Genomic DNA, 20,235 nt, shown 5'->3' with positions numbered 1-20,235 from the left:
AATGCACCAATTTGTTGATTATAATTAGTGCTATGACCTGTTCTGAGACCACCTGTCTTGAGACAAGATTCTCAATGCACCAATTTGTTGATTATAATTAGTGCTATGACCTGCTCTGAGACCACCTGTCTTGAGACAAGATTCTCAATGCACCAATTTGTTGACTGTAATTAGTGTTATGACCTGCTCTGAACCAGCTGTCTTGACAGACCATGATATTTTGAGCAGAAAAAGGTGGTTGTTCAAGACAGGTTATGGTGTAGTAATAGCAGTACATTAGTGGGGTATAAAACTTCACAGAGACAAATATTTTACTAAATATACAACATCACTAGCAATATGTTAATGAAAATCTTTAATACAACTAATTTTACAACAATCACATTTATATTGTGTGTGTAATGGCTGTTGTGATGTGCCTAGTGTGGTGTAGCAGTGCTGGTCGCTCTCACTTTTAGCTTCCACTGCTGGATAGCAGCAATGCATAAAGGAAAGCTAAGTGTGTAAGCCTCTCCCTTCCAGTACACTGACCATCCAACCACAAGCCTCATGTAGTGCCTCCTCATGGCGACACAGAGAAACTGAATATCTTACGGACTCGGGCTAAACTACAGAGGACCTGGAGATCTGGCCCCTAGACACACTGAACTCAAGACTACCAGCAATTAGATACACACTGGTGCTCATGAACCAGATCCCCTGCTATGGGGAAATAGTACCACTGCCTTGTGGGTGCCTTGGGAGAGACAAAAGCTAAGGGATCAAACCCTGAATAAAAAACAGGCCCTAAGGTTGTTATGTGCCAGCACCTGGCAACTTCTGACAGCTCCTGCAGCTGAACTAGTATTAAATGTATTTCAATTTCCTTTCCTTTACAGTCTACTACTGAGGGTGAGAGGGGGACCCATAAAACCTGCCCAGTCCTGTGCCCTGGAGTGGGCACTTCAGCTCTGCCATATGGTGTTGGCACAACATAGGAAAGAGCAGTTACTGGTTATAAATCCCAGTGCTCAATTGGCATAAAGCAAGGCACCAGGGGTAGCTTCAAATGGTGGGAGAGAATCTGTAATCTTGCTGACCAGATGCCACATGCCACCAGTTAATAAGGTTCTGTCCAGCCATGATCTGCCTGCCTCACTAGGTGTGTGGGACTTAGTGTGTATACTTAACTTGTGGATGAAAAACCTTGCACCAGGCATATCAGGCCAAGAAAAGCAAAATAGCAGCACTTAGGCTGGGAACTTGGAGCAAGACTCTTGGAAAACATGTAAACAAAGCTCGGAAGACAGCCAACAATGCACCATGCTGGCTTCATATGGGCATTAATGCCATCAAAGAGACAACAGAATCTGCATTTGGCACACTCAGGGAGAAAGACTATTCATTCTTCTGGCAGAGAAATCCTCCAGATGAGCCAAGAGAGCATGGCATTGGTTCCGCTATAAAGAACAGACTGCTTAGCTCCACTGTATCTCCCTCCGAGGAAAATGAGAGGATCCTAAAACTTCAGCTACAGACATCAACTGGATTGATCAGCCTGATCAGCACCTATGCACCAACATCCTCTCTGTAAGTTAAAGACCACCTTTAAGACGATCTCAATGTTACCATTAAAAAAGTCCCCTTGCAAGACCCACTGCTGAGAATGCAAGAATCAGTACCAATCATAGCTCCTGGCTAACCTGCTTGGGGCATTTTGGGAGGGGGAAGACAAATGAGAAAGGCCAGCACCTCCTTGAATTGGTGTTGGTGTTGCCATTACCAACACTTTCTTTAGGGCCAAGTCCCAACACAATGTTTCCTGGAGACACCCACAGGTCCAAGCACTGGCATCAGCTTGACCTCATCAACACAAGCACTCTAACCTTAGCAGTCTAAAGATAAGACTGTCACATTGATCATTCTCATGTGTGCGACAAAGTGAAGCTCCAAAGAGTCTGCATTGCTTCAAGAAAAAGGAAGACTTACAATTGACACAAGCAAGACCCACCTACACAAGAAGATTCTTGATTTGCTCAGAGTTTCAGAGGAAGCCCTCCCCAGCACAGCAAAACAAATACTGTAAAAAAATTGGAACACTATCCACACCACTGCAATTGGAGTCTTTTCAGCCTTTGGCAAAAAGCACAGGAAGTCAAATGATTTTAGGCTCAATCAGAAGCAATGCTCCCTGCTATCAAAGAGAAACAACATGCTCATGGATTCAGACCTCTGCCAAATATCAGTGATGTAAAGGGCATGTGTAATTGTATCAAACTGACTCTTGGATCCACACAAAAGAAGACTGCCCCACTGAAGACTACCAATGGCAAGATTATAACAGACTGTCTGAATTAGATGGTAAGTTGGGTGCAGCATTATTCAGAGCTCTATTCAAGAGAACACAAAATCAGTCAGGATGCTCTAAATTCTGTGGTGTGCTTTTACCAACCATGGACAAGCTTGACAGTGTGCCAGCACTTGAACCATGTCAAGCACTGTACTCACTTGCCCCTGGAAAAGCCCCCAGAAAAGATGGCATACGAGCTTTAGTCATCAAATACAACTAGGAAACCGTCCTCATAAAACTGCACGAACTCCTCTGCCAGTGCTGGAAAGAAGGCTCCATACCACAAGACATGAAAGATGCCTTTATTATTACCCTCTATAAGAATAAAGGTGACAGAATATTCTGTAAGAACTATCGTGGCATTTCCCTTCTGAGCATTTTTGCTAAGGATGTATGGAAGAGGCTCCAAGTGTTTGCTAAAAGAGACTACCCAGAGTCACTGCTGGTTTAGAGCCAAAATGTTCACCACCGATATGGTATTTTCACAAGAATGTAGAGAGCAGTGGAAACCACTCTGTCACCTTCAACCTTGTTATCAGGGAAGGACTCTTCAAGATCCTAATAAAAAATCTGTCCACCGACCCTACACAGTATTTTGAAGTCCTTTCACAAAGACATAAAGGGGACCATTTTGTATAATGGCTCCATTTCAAAGTGTTCAGCATCTTCTCCATACTGCTAAAAGTATACTTTTGGACCAGCCACAGAAGGTATCTATGTTGGCAAGGAGTCAGACAGGAAGCTCTTCAACCTTTCCAGATTTAGGACAAAAAAGTGCAAGTGAAATGCATGAGGAACTTCCAATTTGCTGATGATGCAGCAGTCACAACCCACTAAAAGGATGATCTACAGAAAGGCCAGCACCAAGGAAATAAGCCAGCTACAGATCCCAAGTGCAATAAGCTTGGCAGAGACTGCAAATCCCTTTGTAGACACAACAGATACTTCAAAACAGATGTTATAATCCGTCAGCGCAGATCCATGGTCTCATGAGACTGACTATTATATTTATGCAACTTTTCAAACATTCACAATTCAAACAAAATATGAATGAACTAAACTCTATGCACATATTTTGTGACGTATTTCATTTTTAAATGCAAATGGCTGAGGCATAAATTCAATGTAAAATGTACAAGTAAAACTACAGTCCCTTGCAAACTGTAATTTTTCCAAAGTATATATGCATGAGTTTTATCCTTATACTAGAAAACAACGTGGCATTCAAGCCATTTGGATAAACATATACTGTATACAGTTTTTGTGTTCCAAACATGCAGAAATTAAGTGGTGGGCAATCAATGTATAAAAACAGAATCTAAACTTTTCTCTGTGTTAAAATGAAAAGATCAATATTAAACATGTGTTTATGTCAACCTACCCAATTTGGATCCTGCTAAATCTTCTTGAAGCCATCCTGACCAAGTAATTTGGAAGTAAAGTGCACAAGGTAGCAAAGTTGACTGTGATCATTTTGACTACATACAAAAATAAAAACTTTTCCAACCTAAGCACATGAAGGTTTGAGTGGAGTGAAATGAGTTGAGGTTTTTTGTGTATGGTATGATTAGAATTCTGATCAAAATAGGACATGCACTGGTTTGAGGGCTTTAACACGAAGCATGGTCCCCACGCTTTTCTAAAGATACATTTCCAGGATGAAATAAAAAATTTCAAGGTTCACATGTGACCATTACTAAAAGGAATTAAACAACATTTTAGATCATAAAACATGCATTTTCTAAATCTAAAGATGGTTCTCTTTCAAGACTCTCTAAAACATCTACACCAGAAAAGATGATCATTGTACAAAACCACAAAATGTATCACACAAAACAGGTTTGATTATATTCTTATAATTTTGGTATGTAAAGTCATTTAAATGTACAAAATAAAAATTCTAACTTTATTTTGCTGACCTGCATTATGCTGCTAAGTGGGAACAACATAATGAACATAAATCAGTTTTGTTTCCTTTCAAACCCTTACTTCTAAAGAATTCTATAGCAATATATATATATCGATCCAGAATCAAACACAATATTTGTTCTGTGCTACGTTTCACTGACGGACTCCAGTACAACATACCTATCCGACCTCACCCATGTGTACACACCAGCAAGATACTTACACTCCTCTTCTGACAATCATATACTCATTATTCCCACTATGAAAACGAAGTCATATGGACAACGTTCTTTTGCATACCAGGGCCCAGCAACGTGGAATGAATTGCCCACTGACACAAAGACACAGTGATCCCATTCAAGAGTGCTCTTAAAACTCACTTATTTCAACTGCAAGAACAAACTTAAAGACCTAATAATGCTCCCTACCTTAAATATTTTTAGCATGTTTTTTATGTTTTCTAATTTGATGGTGTTTGTTTTTGTAATCATATCATTATATGTTTTTTATCTTATAGGTGTTGTCTAATGTTGTAAAGTGCTTAAAGCTTCTAAAGATTAGGCGCTATACAAAGTCTTCATTATTATTATTATTATTATTATATGCATATTATAGAAAGTAAACATTTCCTATTACTCTATACAAAAAAACAATAAACGCAAATAATTAGAATTTGTCTTATAACGAAAAGAGTTTTATCCCTGAATTTATCTGTGCCAATAAAATCCCAAAAATAATAACTGCAAATAATTAGAATCTTGTCTTGTAACAAAGAAAGTTTAACCCTGAATTTGTCTGTGCCAATAAAATCCCAAACAAGATTTTTCAAACAACCTATCTCCTTAAAATGATATGGTTAAAAATCCATCATTTAAAAAACCTTTTCAAAAGGGTTGATTTAAATTTTGACAAAAGACCTTCAAAATTATATAGTTGTATAAACAAGAACTGAATTTTCTGTAAAATCAACTTGTCTTCTTGTAATTTGTTAAACCAGTCCCCAAACCTGTATTGATAAAGGGGCTCAAATAGTTTTTGCCACCACCGTGAGGTAACGACATATGGTAGTCGCTTACCAGCGGGCCTAGAAAATTTAAATGTATGTTATATCGACTCATACCTGCATGAAATCAATAGGAATATGATTTATTTTATCAGAAATGGCAAGTATTATAATCGTTATGGCTTTATTCTGCTGACAGACTAGATGAAAATACAGCATTAATGAAACCTGACCTGGTACTCGCCATTTGCATTAGTAGTCACTTCACAGATCTCAAACAACGACATCTTAAGTCCATTAGTCACGTGATATCAATAACAAGCTCTATTTTAATGTTGTAGAGAAATTCAGATACCTTTTGTGGAAAACCAGCAATCTGGCCAGTCTGATTTATCAATCAGAAAGCACATGTCAACGTGGTAGTCCCATTAAGTTGTTCTCGGAATATATAAATATGGAATACTTTGTGTTCTTTCATTTTTGTATTTTTATTACAACCAGTATATGACTTTCATTTAATTTTTTTTTCTTCTTTCTCTACAACATTTGAAAATATGGACTGTTAGATTTGTGTACTCGTGTGACTAGCAATGCAAATCACGAGTACCAGGTCACATTTCATCAACTCCAATTTTAATACTCAGAGTTTCCGAGAAAATATGTAATTTTCATATCCATTTCATGGATATATCACTCAATCTAACAAAGTTTGAAGTTTACTAGGCCATCAGGTAAGCAGCTACACATTGCCACCACGATGTTTGCCTCTTGTGATGGTAGAGTGGTTTTTCTAGCTTCCACGTAAGGAAAGAAACGGATATCAAGCTGACTTTGAAAATAAAAGTCTACTAGATGAATCTAATCCACTGAGCATTTGGATTGATTCTGAATATATGTTTATTGCAAGCATCCAAATGATATATAGTGCACCCTGTGAATATTCTGGTTAGAACTCGATAAATTTAACTCGAGATCAATTTAGTTATGACTCAATTAGGTGATTGTTTCAGGCATCAAGTGGTGGCGGAAAATTCCCAGGTTTTTCCCAACTTTCATCAATATTTACGAAATTCCAGGACTTTTCGCAGTCGGGAAAAATCATCATTTCTCCCTACTTTTTCCAGATTTCCCGCTAGTGTGGGAACCCTGACAAAGGTCATGCCAATCCAGTTATGCCACTATTACAAAATAGGGGTGTCCTGTTCCAAGATAAAAATGCCTAGACTCACATTTAAAATGAGATGTTAATCCCTTCCAGCTGCAGAGTATGTAATTGGTATATCCAATAAAAATCTGTCTTTCTGATTAATATAGCTATTAGAGAGCTTTGTATCAGATTAGAAGATTCAAATTATCTGACAAGAATACAGTTGTTATTGTGTTCAGATAGGCTAAACTGTATAGACACTTAGCTAGTAGGATAGGCATGGCTTGTTAGCATTTTGAGGAGGAGGTATCCCTGTTTCAAATTGTGTCCCCACTCAGTTGATGTTTGTTTTAACAGGTATTCTATATTATTCCAGCATAAGTATATTAATAATCTGCCAATAACATGAATCACTGCTGACAATCAGTGATGTTCAAATAAAATTATAGCAAGAACAATCATTACAGTATTTCCTAAGAAAAGCAGCTGATGTCTATGTACACTTTTGTTAGCATGACATTTACATGTGGTCAAAAGTGCTTACCCTTTAGTGATCACTGCCATCTCACCTCATGGGTTCGAGTCTCCGGCTCAGCTAATATAATATGGGTATGTGAGAAAGCTTGCCAGTAGCTTATCACGAATTGGTGGTTCTTACCAGGGTTTTCCCGGATTTTTCTTCCACCATTTATACTGTATGCCATGTATAGCCACCTATCATGTGCTGAAAAACAGCATTAACACATTAACGCCTGGAGGTTTTTGTCGTTTTCGCCTGAAATTCGAGTAGGAAACACATTAAAAACTATTTCTGAAATAATCATAAGAAAGCAACTTCCAGGTGATCTTCCAATAACATAATGCCAAGCTGTGTTAGAAACATCGTTTTTCATTGGTTATTTGGCTCGCGCATGAACAGAAGGGTAAAAGTTGGAGTTCTATTTTATTTTTTTTTACCTTTACCCATTATTTTCGTATCAAGAGCACTCTTTCTTCCAAATGCCCATTTTATCCTACTTTTTGCAAAGGTTCATCTGTCTGTTTGCAGTTCATACCAGTCTGCACTAGATCTGACAGCAAAAAATCTAAAATCTGGACACAAAATCGGATTCCGACCATGGGTGAAATTTGGGCAGCAAAAAATGAGGTTTTTCCCTCAGTATTTTGTAGTGCAACTAGAAATTCCAGATTTTTTGGTATCATTATAGAGCTACATCTGTCTACCTTTCTATAATACCACCCACTTTAGTGTATCATACATGACCTTGACACTACAGCACTCGGCAGTAGGCTACTACCTCCTGCCACATATACTCGTCATAAGGGGTTAATGTGTTAAACACAGATAACCACAACTAAATAGCAGCTATTCATATCTAACCCCGTTTCAGGAACCAACCCTACAGAAGATATTCCACAACTTGGTAGCGCTCATATTATCTTTTTTCACCAAATTTTAACACAGCCTTCCCAATATCTTTTATAGCAGGAGGCTGAAAGTAGAAGGCAGGTCGCCATTAAACACTGCAGCTGCAAAAGCAATCTTTGAAATAACAGATAAAAAAAGGAAGCTCCGCTGGACAAAGGGACTAATTTAGACAGCAGTGGTTTGATAATGAGAAGGCTGATAACATGAATTCAATTTTAGCAAAAATTAGTTCACTTGTTAAATTCACCAAATATTATGCTAAAATCATGTGTGCATTATACAATGAACATTTCCATGAAAATTTAATGTAAAATTGTATCAGTATGAGCGAAATAAATTTTTAAATACATGATTCAGTGAACATACTCTAGGTGTAGAATCAGTGCTGAACTAAACTATGTACATATGAAATTTCATAACTATTTACACAGAGACAATACTTGTAATGATCACTGATGCATAACAGTGTCAAATCAGCAGAACTGACGGATAGGTTGGTGGGGTTTGTTATCTCCAAATAAATGACAGCAGTTAAATATTGTTAATTACCAGGCAGTCTGGGCACACTGTTGGACTTGATTTGTTGATAAAGTCTCTTCAAACCACCAGTTACATACCCTGCTATGTGAATGGTTGGTGGGTCAACCTTCAGGTGCTCATTACGGGACCTGCAATATATTTTAAAACTTAGTTTATGGTATAGAATACTTAGCGACTTATTACACTGACTCAAAGAAAGAATGTTTTGTAAAATTTGGGAGGGAAGGAGTGGAGTTTGCCTTGGTATGCCAAACAGATTTTGAACCAGATTGTTAATAACCACTGCAAAATTCTGAATGTATCCAATAACAAATGGAGCTCCTGGACAAACTGTAGAGGTTCAAAGAAACAGGATATTTTCACCATTTAAGGATATCCACAAAAATATTACGTATGACTCCGCTTGTTATTTCTAATTAGAGAAAATTAGTGAATGTTGACACTAATGACTGACAAAAAAGACAATTGCCATCAAAACTTTTATGATAGCAATTTAATAACTGCACGTACCACATATTTCACAACTGCATGTACCACATGTTTCACAACTGCATGTACCACATATTTCACAACTGCATGTACCACATACCTCACAACTGTATGTACCACATATTTCACAACTGCATGTACCACATGTTTCACAACTGCATGTACCACATGTTTCACAACTGCATGTACCACATATTTCACAACTGCACATATTTCACAACTGCATGTACCACATACCTCACAACTGCATGTACCACATATTTCACAACTGCATGTACCACATATTTCACAACTGTATGTACCACATATTTCACAACTGCATGTACCACATATTTCATAACTGCATGTACCACATGTTTCACAACTGCATGTACCACATATTTCACAACTGCATGTACCACATATTTCACAACTGCATGTACCACATATTTCACAACTGCATGTACCACATATTTCATAACTGCATGTACCACATGTTTCACAACTGCATGTACCACATATTTCACAACTGCATGTACCACATATTTCACAACTGCATGTACCACATATTTCACAACTGCATGTACCACATATTTCATAACTGCATGTACCACATGTTTCACAACTGCATGTACCACATATTTCACAACTGCATGTACCACATATTTCACAACTGCATGTACCACATATTTCACAACTGCATGTACCACATACCTCACAACTGCATGTACCACATATTTCACAACTGCATGTACCACATACCTCACAACTGCATGTACCACATATTTCACAACTGAAAATTTAGGGACTTGTGCTGCTATCTGAATAACCTTTGGTTTTAAGTCACCAGCTTTTGCTATTTTGTAACATTTGTAAGGTTATACAAATGATGCATTGGACTAAATAGCTTGTCATAAATCAAGTTATTATGTTCGAGAAGAAAGTATGTCAGAGAAAAGGGGAATTAATCAGTAGCTAATAAAGGGCAATAACTAAGCTGAACAGGACTAAGATCTGCATAAAAAAATCCACTGTGCATCCAACACAGACTATTTCACTAATGGGTGTCCCTTTTTAAAATCTGATTATACATACCTTTAAATGGCAATTATTCACTTTATTTGGATCCTCATACATCCATATTCCTTTGGAAGGTTATTATTTACATACCCCGAGAAGCACATATGGCAAAATCAATGCTAAAGTATGTGGGCTTTTTTTTAGACAACACTAACCTAAAGGTGTGATCCAGTACAAACCAGATTGAATGAAAGCTATGCATGTCGATAAACATATTTGTAATGACCTTAGTTAGTGTTAAAGCCATAAAATTAATGTGACTATTAGACTCTACATGTTCAAGCTGTGACAAAGTTCATTACCTCACCACAATTGTAAAAGTTAGCAAATCGATAACTTTCGTCTGGAAGTTTTCTGATGACAGTTAAGGTGCAGAGCATTCAATAATTAGGACGGAACTGACTTTGATTAATCTATATTAGTATTAAATTTTAAAAGAACAATTTCTATTTAAGTTAAGATGAATAATGTGCATACATTACCTGTATGACTTTTACTATACACATTATAAGTGAACATGTCAGTACTTTTCAGGAAATGTCAAACAACTTACATATGGAAGTACAAAACACAACATTTAATGGGTACTGAATCTATAGAGATCTGCACACTGAGGTAAAATGGAGGCTAAAGGGAAGGAGGGCAAAAAGTAACGACATAAGTGGTATGGTTATCTAGATATCAAAATTGGCAGGATGGGAGTGGGGGCTGGAAAAAATGCCCCATTACCTCAGGTAGCTGGGGCACTCTTATTAAGTCATGCTTCCCTCACTCACAACATGATTACCAATGTAGCCACCAATGAACATCAGTTTTATCAGGACTATAAATGTACATATAATGTCCAAGCCATGGTGATATATACAATACAAAAGTTTTAGTGAATATACATTTAATCTTAAATTAATTTTGTACAGTACTCCTCTCCTTTGTTCCATTCAAATTGTATTATGATATGAGATGGAGGTCACTGCCTCTGATAGTTTATTATCTCTTGCAACAGTGCACTATGCTATCTGTGTAAGAAGCAAGAGTCCAAGAATCCCAATGTGTATGAAGTCCCATATAATAAAAAAAATTGGGAGCATAAGTATAGTCCAAAAAGTAAACAATGTACTGGCCCATTGTCAACATTCTTTTTATAGTCCAATTAGTAAATAAACTGAAATGAATAAATAGGGATCAAATTAATTGAGACTCTTTTGAAGAAGTCATCTTATAAGCCGAGATAACTGTGATAAGTTTACTATCAAGGTTAGAACTGACCTGAACTTTACCAAATCTACAAATAATATGTATTTGAAATATTAATAGTGATGATGACAAAATAAAGATTTTTACTGATTTTTCTCTTCTCAATGGCTTTTCTTTTACAGAACACAGAAAGTGAAACAATTCACCTTCATGCACATTTATGATTCATGATACATAGCTTATATGATACATTATCAGTACACATATATTTGTTAGTGGTTGGTGGCACTCTTTTATGTGTTGAAAACTGGTTGTTTCTCCAGTATGCAGATTAAAGACATACATAGACTTTGCATCTATCTGTATGCTATTCTTATCTCTGACAAGATAACAATAATACTTTTAAACAGATGACCGTTTAATTGTCAACGATTTTAATTGAACCTTTGACGCCATTACAAGCTTCTCCATTTAGAACGATTCATCTTGATCATCACGCGATTTGCTTTGCATTGCATGAATGCTTTAAAAGCATCCTATTTTCAATTGTCTCCACTAAAACGTGCAAGGCATGATGGTACTATCTTCAGAACAGAAGAAATAGTACCATTTTCTCATGCAATGAAAATCTCATCTAAAACAAGTAAACGTGTGGAAGTGGGGATTAATTACCAACAAAATCTATCACACTTAACTTACTGCCGATGCAAAACAACTGCTGTGTCAAAAACAATTTGTTTTTGTTAGCAAAAAAGAAAACTATTGATAACACCCACTCCCCTTCTATATAAAAAATTTACAAAAGGTGACATGTAGTTTGAAATCTGCCACCTCGCTAATTCTGTGGTAATTTTATTTATCCTGTTGGCACATTTAGCCAGTGATTAAATATATATATATAATAATAATACTTCATTCAGTAATTTAGGCCACCAGCTCATATTACAAAATACATATAAATATAATGTGTACCATCGTTTAAAGAAATTAAATATGGTTTTCATCATGAGTATAGATACATAATTTCCAATAATCAGTGCATTATTTTATAATGATGTTACTACCTCGAAGCATATTGTTCACCATTTGTTTGAGTTACAAAAGATCATTTAAGACATATATATATATATATATATATATATATATATATATATATATAGTTATCTGGATTTTTAACATAGCTTTTAATAATTTTTCAGTCATATCGCTATGATGTCTGCAGTGTGGCAGTTTATAGTGATGTCTAGCACTTGGGCATCATGCCGCAGACATGTAGCATGATGTCCCACCAAGTCACATTATCCTGACACCAGGCCAAACAGTCCTAACACTAACCTCTTACTGCTGAGCGCCAAGCGAGGAAGCTGTTAGTACCATTTTTGTAAGTCTTTGGTATGACTCGGCCCGGGGATCGAACCCACAACCTCCCACATCTGAGACGGACACTCTAACCACTAGGCCACTGAAGCGGTTAAGCTTGGAAAATGTTTTAAAATGGGTACCTGGTTGTTCATTTTATTACAGGGCTCAGCAAATCCCATAGCCCGACGTCCCGGACTAGTCATTTTTTAAGTCGGGCAAGTAAAACTTTCCAAGTCGCTAGTCCGGGACAAGTGCTTTTTAAATAAGTCGGGCTAGTCCTTATTTTCATGCTTTAATCACTATATCAACCTTTATTTGGCCAATCATGCCCTCCGGGTGCACTGAATACTTGATTCTACTCCTCTTCGTGTATACATTTACATCCTGTTACCGCTTGACTGCATATTGGGGTAAGCGACCAAATTATCGGCAAATCAAAACACGTGAAACAAATGAAAGCCAGTATGATCAATTAGCAGTGTTGTAAGCGGTTTTGTTGCAATGAGTTTAATCAATCTAGATCATAACCAGCGGCTCACTATGATTTTAATCCAGCCAGTCAGTGTAATTAAATTAATGAAAGGTACTTTACCAACATCAGTGTTGGTTTCCTTTATGAACTGATTAAATGGCAGTAATTCTTTAATTTATAATTGATTTTACAGATGATTAACTTCCACGTGCGATATTGTGTTTGAAGCGAAACAATTACGCTATATAATGAGCTGTTTCAGTTCGTATTTAAAAGATAAATTTGATCTTATAATCACTTTAGAAGTAGTCAAGCAAGCTGATAAATTACTCTGCGGATAAAATGAGTTTGCTAAATTATTTTCACAAGGAAGGTAATGACGGCGATTTGGAGAAGGTAAATTTGTTTGAAAATGGAGGGACAAAACGTAAGACGGATACTGAGTGTGCTTGTTATCCCTGTCTTGAATATATGACTCGGAAGGTGGCAGACATATAGACATATTTTCAAATCCGTGAGCTAAAATATATATACATGAACCTGAAGAAGCCAAATGTATAACAACCAATGTTTTTAAAAATTAAATTCTTTTAAGAAATAATTATGTTGTATATTATTTCATTTTTTTTCTATGGATTAAGTACATACGTCTCATCAAATCTCGGCAAGTGATTACCATTTTGGGACTAGTGAAGAGTAAGGTGGGACTAGTGAAGAGAAAGGTGGGACTAGTGAATTTTCTGACACCACTTGTCCTGCACTAGTGGTTAAAAAAAACATTTGCTCAGCCCTGTATTACCCGGCTTATTATAAAGAACCTATTAGCATCTTTACTAATGTATATCCTCATTTAGTGTGCAATAACATAATCTTAAATCAAAGATTTTTGTAATATCACTTTGTTTTCAAATTAAACTGGAAATTGATCAACATTATTTCAGAACATAAATGATTTATTTTCAATAGTGGCCATTTACACAGTAGTCTATTATGAACAGATTTTATGCATCGGTTTTGTCTGCATTACAATGAAAAATATGTTTAAACGAATTTCAGAATAATGGAGAAATTTGTAGGAAGCAAACAATAGGGTTTTTATTTATGCAAGTATCTGGGAGTACTATGTAAAAATATTGTGTGCTAATTAAAGGCTAATAAAATCAAAATCAACACGGCACTAATGGCCACATCACCAACACATACTGACATTCTAGAATCTCCAGGTGAATGAATGATCTAAGATGCTCGTCTTTACAGATTGCCGTATAGGTTCGAGTCTCCTGCTCGGGCAGTGTGTGTATATATGAGAAAGTTTGCCAACCTTTTGTTGGTGGTTCTACCCGTTTGTTGGTTCGACACAATTCTTCCTCAAAGCTTGACCACATGCACTGGCCGCCATTTATAGTTTATCATATGCTGGAAAAAGTTGCGTTAATCCCACAAAACCAAACCATAGACATTTCAAATGCTACAAACAAATGCTAGTCAAATTTGCTTCGTTAAACTTGCCGACACTTATCGAAAATTGGGCTTGATACAAAGCGAGAACATTTACATTTCTTTTCCAGCAAATATTGATGTACCTGATCGGTGAAGTGAATGCACCCATACATGTCATGATTTGGGAGTTTCAGGCATTCACTACTGTTTATAAACGATAGATTTGTACATTCAATCCTCCCATTTCAGTAAAATGAGTTTCGAGTATCGCGCGTAAATAGAGACGTTTCCTCTTAGTCAAAGCGGAATATATCGGCGCTCTTCCTTCGTCTTAAACCTCGTTTTCATCACGTCGCTGATTTTCCCACGGCACTAATGGCCACGCCCGTCATGAATAAACATTAACCTGTAAGTCATCACCTTAAATTAGGTACGTCTGCTAAATTGTTGTAAAAAGCTTAAAATCTGGACTAAATTGAAACGATAACGATGGCATATTTGTGTTAACAAAATCTGATGAAAAAAAATGCTGCAAAATGCGCTATTTTTAGTGCACATGGTAATGTTTACAAACAAAGGCGCTTTCACGCCCGGACCCGTCTCCAGCGAGGTGGCATTTGATTGGTTGACCTAAACGAGGTGATGTCATCATATACCACTGAGCTCGTAGACAGAAGGCATATTTGCTTCAGAAAATTTTGCGGGAAATCATTATCTGATTGATCACCGAGAGTCTAGTATTGCAAAATGCTATGTTGAGAAGCTTAACTGTGAAGATATATACTGTGTACAGATAAACACGGAATATTAACAGTGCAGTGAGGCCCATCGGATTTACTACAACGGGACGTAGTAACTACAACTGGGGTAAACATAAACTACTACTGTGTGTATATTTTGTGCGATACTGTAATATTTTCGAACGGGATTTATTTACAGTGCCTTATGCAATGTTACTTGCCTGGGCGACCCAGTAATTTTTCATAAACTGATGATACTTTCATGGATTAACTGCATTGACAGGTAAGGTTGCTTTGGTGAAAATGTTTTTTTAAGAGAAAAAAATATTCGTTATTACTTAGAAAAGAAGCGTAAAACATCTAATCTGCGCAAGACAACAGATCCAATATACGTTGATGGCGAAATGTAAATTGACATTTGTATATAGTGTTTTTTTTTTCTGACTCGCATCTGACATTTTCTGTACCAAAATGAGCGAACTTTGTTAAACTCTGTACTTATTTATTGTAAACAGGAATCTCAGTCATCAATTTAATTCACTTTTGTGAATAGTGTATCTCGTACTTGTAGATCTTTCATATATTAAGAATGATAACGAGCACTTTTTTTCACTGTAAAGATGTATATTCTTTTCCTTATTCACATGCACTTTTTAATCCTTAACGTTGATAGTTTATTTGTGTAATAGTTCAACTGTCCGTTACTATTATTATTATTATTGTTATCTCCCATACCCTCTGAACTCCGTTTTGTTAATCTTAAGTTATTCTATTAAGGTCATGTTTCTTTTTAGAAGGTTTAAGGGATAGATTATCATAGGCGTAGCTTTTTACCTCAAATAAATGCATTTAGTATATCAAAAGTCTGCATGGTCATAGGCAACGTGTCTTCCGTTGTTTTGTTTTTTTTCCCTTAACTATAGTCACGTCGCACAAACGAGTGATTTTGTACACTGTTTCCGTATATCTGTTTGTTTGTTTAGCGATCGCACGCAACAGATATATTATAATCTCGGCAGACGAAGTTTCTGTTGGATATAATCATAACTTTGGCAAATTTCCAGCTTTGTGTCTGCTGTGCTACTTGTAAAGTTGGGCACTTCTTTTTCACTCGACGAGCGTAATAGTATATACAGTACAGACAAGTACTGGGCGCTGCTGTTCTCGCTCGCTGATGATAGATCAGCTGAGGTTGATCACCTGTTGTGACACTTGTGCGAATCTCTCTCTCTCTCTCTCTCTCTCTCTCTCTCATATGAATAATGGCATTGATATTATATTTTTCGTCTGTTTTTTCTGTCTTTCTTTTTTCTACCACAATATTTTAACAAAAATAATTTACTTTCGGTTGTACAACATGATATAAAACATATTTCGTAACGTTTTGAAAGTACATCTGTCTTAAATATTTGTTATCATTTCAAGTATCACATCTTAGGCTGTTAAATTGTTTACAAAACGTGCATGTTTGTTATCTTTTTCTCTTTTTCTTGTGCTTCAGGATTTGTGTAAATAACAAGATGCAACAGAACTTAATGGGAAAGGATGACATATCGGCCAATTTGAGTTCAGACGTTCTAGGCACCCCGACCTTTAAAGGGACTGGGACTAGAAAACGTGATAGTGGCTATGGTACGGATTATTCCCCAGCATCTGTAACATCTCAAGGTATGAGGTTTACTTATGACGATGACTTTGACCTGTCTGGTCCAATAGATGCGCTTAATTTAGTAGAGGATCCTCTAGATAACTGCAATGATAATGTTTGCGATGTAGATAGAGAAGTAGAGGATGTATTTGCCAGCAGTATTTGTAGTCCCCATTCAGTGTCATGTCCTGTGGCGATTCAGAGACCTTCCGCTCCAATTAACACTCCAGAAGACAATAATGATACGGAAGATGGCGAACCTTGTCCCATTATTAACTTTCCATATCATGCGATGTTACGTGGAAACCATGTGATTACTTGCCGACGGTCACGGCCACTTGTAAGCAGGGGTACCCAAACCCCACCAGAAGTACAGGAAAATGGAAATCCAGGAAATATCCCGCGATTCCATCCATATCCGAGAGGAGGTAAGCATGTTCTCTCTCTCTCTCTCTCTCTCTCTCTCTCTCTCTCTCTCTCTCTCTATATATATATATATATATATATATATATATATATATATATATATATATATATATATATATATATATATTAAAGGAGATTCACGTTAACTTGTCAGTCACGTTTGAATATACATCATGGAAGAAAATTCGCCAAATTGCATACGCTCTTTGGAAAATTTGCAGAAAGACGCGTTTAGCAAGCAAAGGGAGGGGGTGATAACTTACTTTGAAGATCCGATAAGAAGATCTAATTTAGTTCATTGGGAGGGCAGGTTCGTTTATTTGGAGTTTGACTAACATTTCAGCATTGATGAGCGGTTATCTGCTTAATATCCAAACAAAAGAGTTTGGCTTTCAGTACCTTAAAACTGCCACAGATAGTCTTCGCAAGGTTCTTCAAGGGAAATAATCAAGTTAGTATTAATACGGCGGCATTTAAATTCTCTCCCTGCAATTAGATTGTGCTTGCTTAGCTTTGTTTTGTACCAGAGAGGGTGTGTGCGATTTGGATTTGTTAACGTAGCTTTAACAATTTTTCAGTCTTAATGCTGAGCGCCAAGCCAGGCACTGTTAGTACATTTTTTTAAAAGTCTTTGGTATGAATCGACCGGGGATCGAACCCACGACCTCCTGCATCTTAGGCGGATGTTCTAACTACTAGGCCACCGGAGCGGTCGTGTACCAGACAGGGTGATGCAATCATGATTGTGTGTGTGTGTGTGTGTACCAGACACGGTGACGCAGTCATGTTTGACCTGCAAGACTTAAAAGTGCATGTTTCTGACAGTTAATTGCATCCTTGCACTTACGACAGTAAGTAATATAAAGTTGACTTGAAACTGCAAAATACTGTATTTATGTCAGCAAGATGGGTAATGTGCGGGGGGGGGGGAATAAACTTTTGGATTTCTTTTTAAAATTTGCGTGGTAGTTTGTAGCCAAGTGTTTTTTTTTTTTTTTTTTTTTTTTTTTTTTTTTTTTTTAATGCAAATAAAAAATATAAAAAATAAAGGCTATATTGCTTGACAGAAATAACGCTCGATTTTCTTTCCTTCTATTGTCTTCTTTGTCTCTTGGTTTTATCATTTGCCAGTGCAAAGTAAATACCTACAGTACAGAAATGAACCGACCTGAGTGTTTTCCGAGAGTATTCAACAAAACTACAAATCGAAACCAGTGTTGTTTTCATATAAAATATCAATGTTTTCTCTAAATTGGAACACTGTATTGACCCAGATATAATTTGTAAACATGTGTGACCCAGATATATTATTTTTAGAAATATTTCGTGTACTTTATTTAGAACACACGCAAAAGAGGTTCGTCTTATTTTCACGTGGACGAACTTCTGAAAGTTACGTGAATGAATCTTACGATCATATTAAAATGAGCACACCCATTTTGATCACTTATTCATATACTGACATTGACAGTTGTTTTCGGTCTCATACACAAATCAAAAAAGAAACCACTAATTACTGCCGTTAATGAATACGAGAACGTAATGATTAAATAAGACTCTAGGTCGCTACAGACGTTGCATAAATTAAATCTCCGATATTTTTTTGGGTGGGGTGAAGGTTGCTGGGGGTGCTTGGGTCTCTCTCTCTCTCTCTCTCTCTCTCTCTCACACACACACACACACACACACACACACACACATGAAATTAGCGACTAAAGCGTATTCATTTATTCATTTAATAACAGATCAGTTGATATATTCATGTTTACCGGTACCTAAGCACAATGGTGGCTATACAATGAAAACTAAAGGTAATGTTCAGACAACGCAAATATGAAGTAATGCACAACTTTAGCATAAATAAATAAAAATTAAAATAAAACTAAGAAACAACAACATAATACCAGAAATACCGATTTTCTTTACATATTACCTAAAGTTTGTCGCATTGTTGATACATTTAAAGAATGTTGTTTCCACATGAAGTTAGTTTTTATTAGTAGGAGATAGACCAAAGTTATTATTATCACGTGGGCATTTACATAATCGAAATTTTGAAACTGGTAAAAGATGAAATTAGTATTAGCATAGACATGTGAAACTGATCAAATTTAACATCGGTCCTTTTCTCCTCTTCTTCTCTCTCCGCCTCCTCCTCATCGCCGCCGTCATAATTGTTATTATCATTATTTTTGTTTTCCTGCTTTTTTTCTTCTTTTATTTCTTCTTCTTATTATTATTATTATTATTAGTAGTAGTAGTAGTAGTAATAGTAGTAGTAGTAGTAGTATTAAGTTCAAATACTACGGATGTCATTATATTGAAGTACCGCTACTTCATGTAGATTAGCGGATTAAGATGGTTCCACGTGGTTCCATTTATCTAGAGACTGCTGATTTGTGTTGCTGTTGACACGAGTTTAATCACTTCATTCCCTACCATTTGAAGTCAGTCAAATCAACCCCTAACGTTCGGACTATCTGAACAGGACGGTGAATATCTTGGACTAGGCACTAATATTAGAAGAAAAAGAAGAAGAAAAAAAAAACATTTCATTGGCATCACGCCAGTCGATAACAATAATCGTAAGAGTCACATCGTCAGGTGACTAAATGGACAATTGTCTTATTTATATGATGATGACATTTTTCTTTGGAAATTACAAGTTGGCCCGCTCCGGTGGACTAGTGGTTAGAGCGTCCGCCTTGGATGCGGGAGGTGTGGGTTGAAACCCCAGCCGAGTCATATCAAAGACTTACAAAAACGGTACTAACAGAGTTGCCTGGCATTGCGCTCAGCATTAAGAGGTTATTGTTAGGACTGGTCGGCCTGGTGTCAGGATAATGTGACTGGGTGGGGACATCATGCTATATGTTTGCGGCATGATGCCCCAGTGCTAGACATCACTATAAACTGCCACAATGCAGACAGAAAAATTGTTAAAGCTACGTTAACAATTCTAAGCACACACACACACACACACACACACACACACACGAGTTAACTGAAAGAGAATAACCGTCGCCCCGTAATGGAACTAAATGCGCAT

The 20,235-nt window shown here is 36.7% G+C and overlaps 2 protein-coding genes across 7 annotated transcripts in view; one reads left to right on the top strand and one right to left on the bottom strand.

Annotated features, from left to right (window-relative positions):
- Nucleotides 1-14,690, bottom strand: part of LOC149808172 (uncharacterized) — a 138,849-nt gene extending 124,159 nt beyond the window's left edge. For both annotated transcript variants that reach the window (XM_089974064.1, XM_089974073.1), the window contains exons 1-2: nt 14,516-14,690; nt 8,366-8,484 (exon numbers count right to left, since the gene is read on the bottom strand). In XM_089974064.1, the coding sequence (XP_089830190.1) occupies nt 8,366-8,484; nt 14,516-14,550 (154 nt within the window). In that variant the 5' untranslated portion in view covers nt 14,551-14,690. The remainder of the gene's footprint in view (nt 1-8,365; nt 8,485-14,515) is intronic.
- A 333-nt stretch (nt 14,691-15,023) lies between these two features.
- Nucleotides 15,024-20,235, top strand: part of LOC149808171 (uncharacterized) — a 55,998-nt gene continuing 50,786 nt past the window's right edge. The window contains exons 1-2 of one of the 5 annotated variants that reach the window (XM_089974118.1): nt 15,024-15,395; nt 16,614-17,188. In XM_089974118.1, the coding sequence (XP_089830244.1) occupies nt 15,364-15,395; nt 16,614-17,188 (607 nt within the window). In that variant the 5' untranslated portion in view covers nt 15,024-15,363. Of the gene's footprint in view, nt 15,396-16,182; nt 16,327-16,613; nt 17,189-20,235 lie in introns of those variants that run through there. The other 4 variants (XM_089974110.1, XM_089974086.1, XM_089974094.1 and 1 more) reach the window with 4 other exon arrangements.

This window comes from Sinohyriopsis cumingii, chromosome 1 (assembly GCF_028554795.1).
Source record: "Sinohyriopsis cumingii isolate HCF-2022 chromosome 1, ASM2855479v2, whole genome shotgun sequence".
Lineage (NCBI taxonomy): Eukaryota > Metazoa > Mollusca > Bivalvia > Unionida > Unionidae > Sinohyriopsis > Sinohyriopsis cumingii.
The sequence above is the reverse complement of the archived record's forward strand: the minus strand, read 5'-3'. Positions and strand labels throughout refer to the sequence as shown.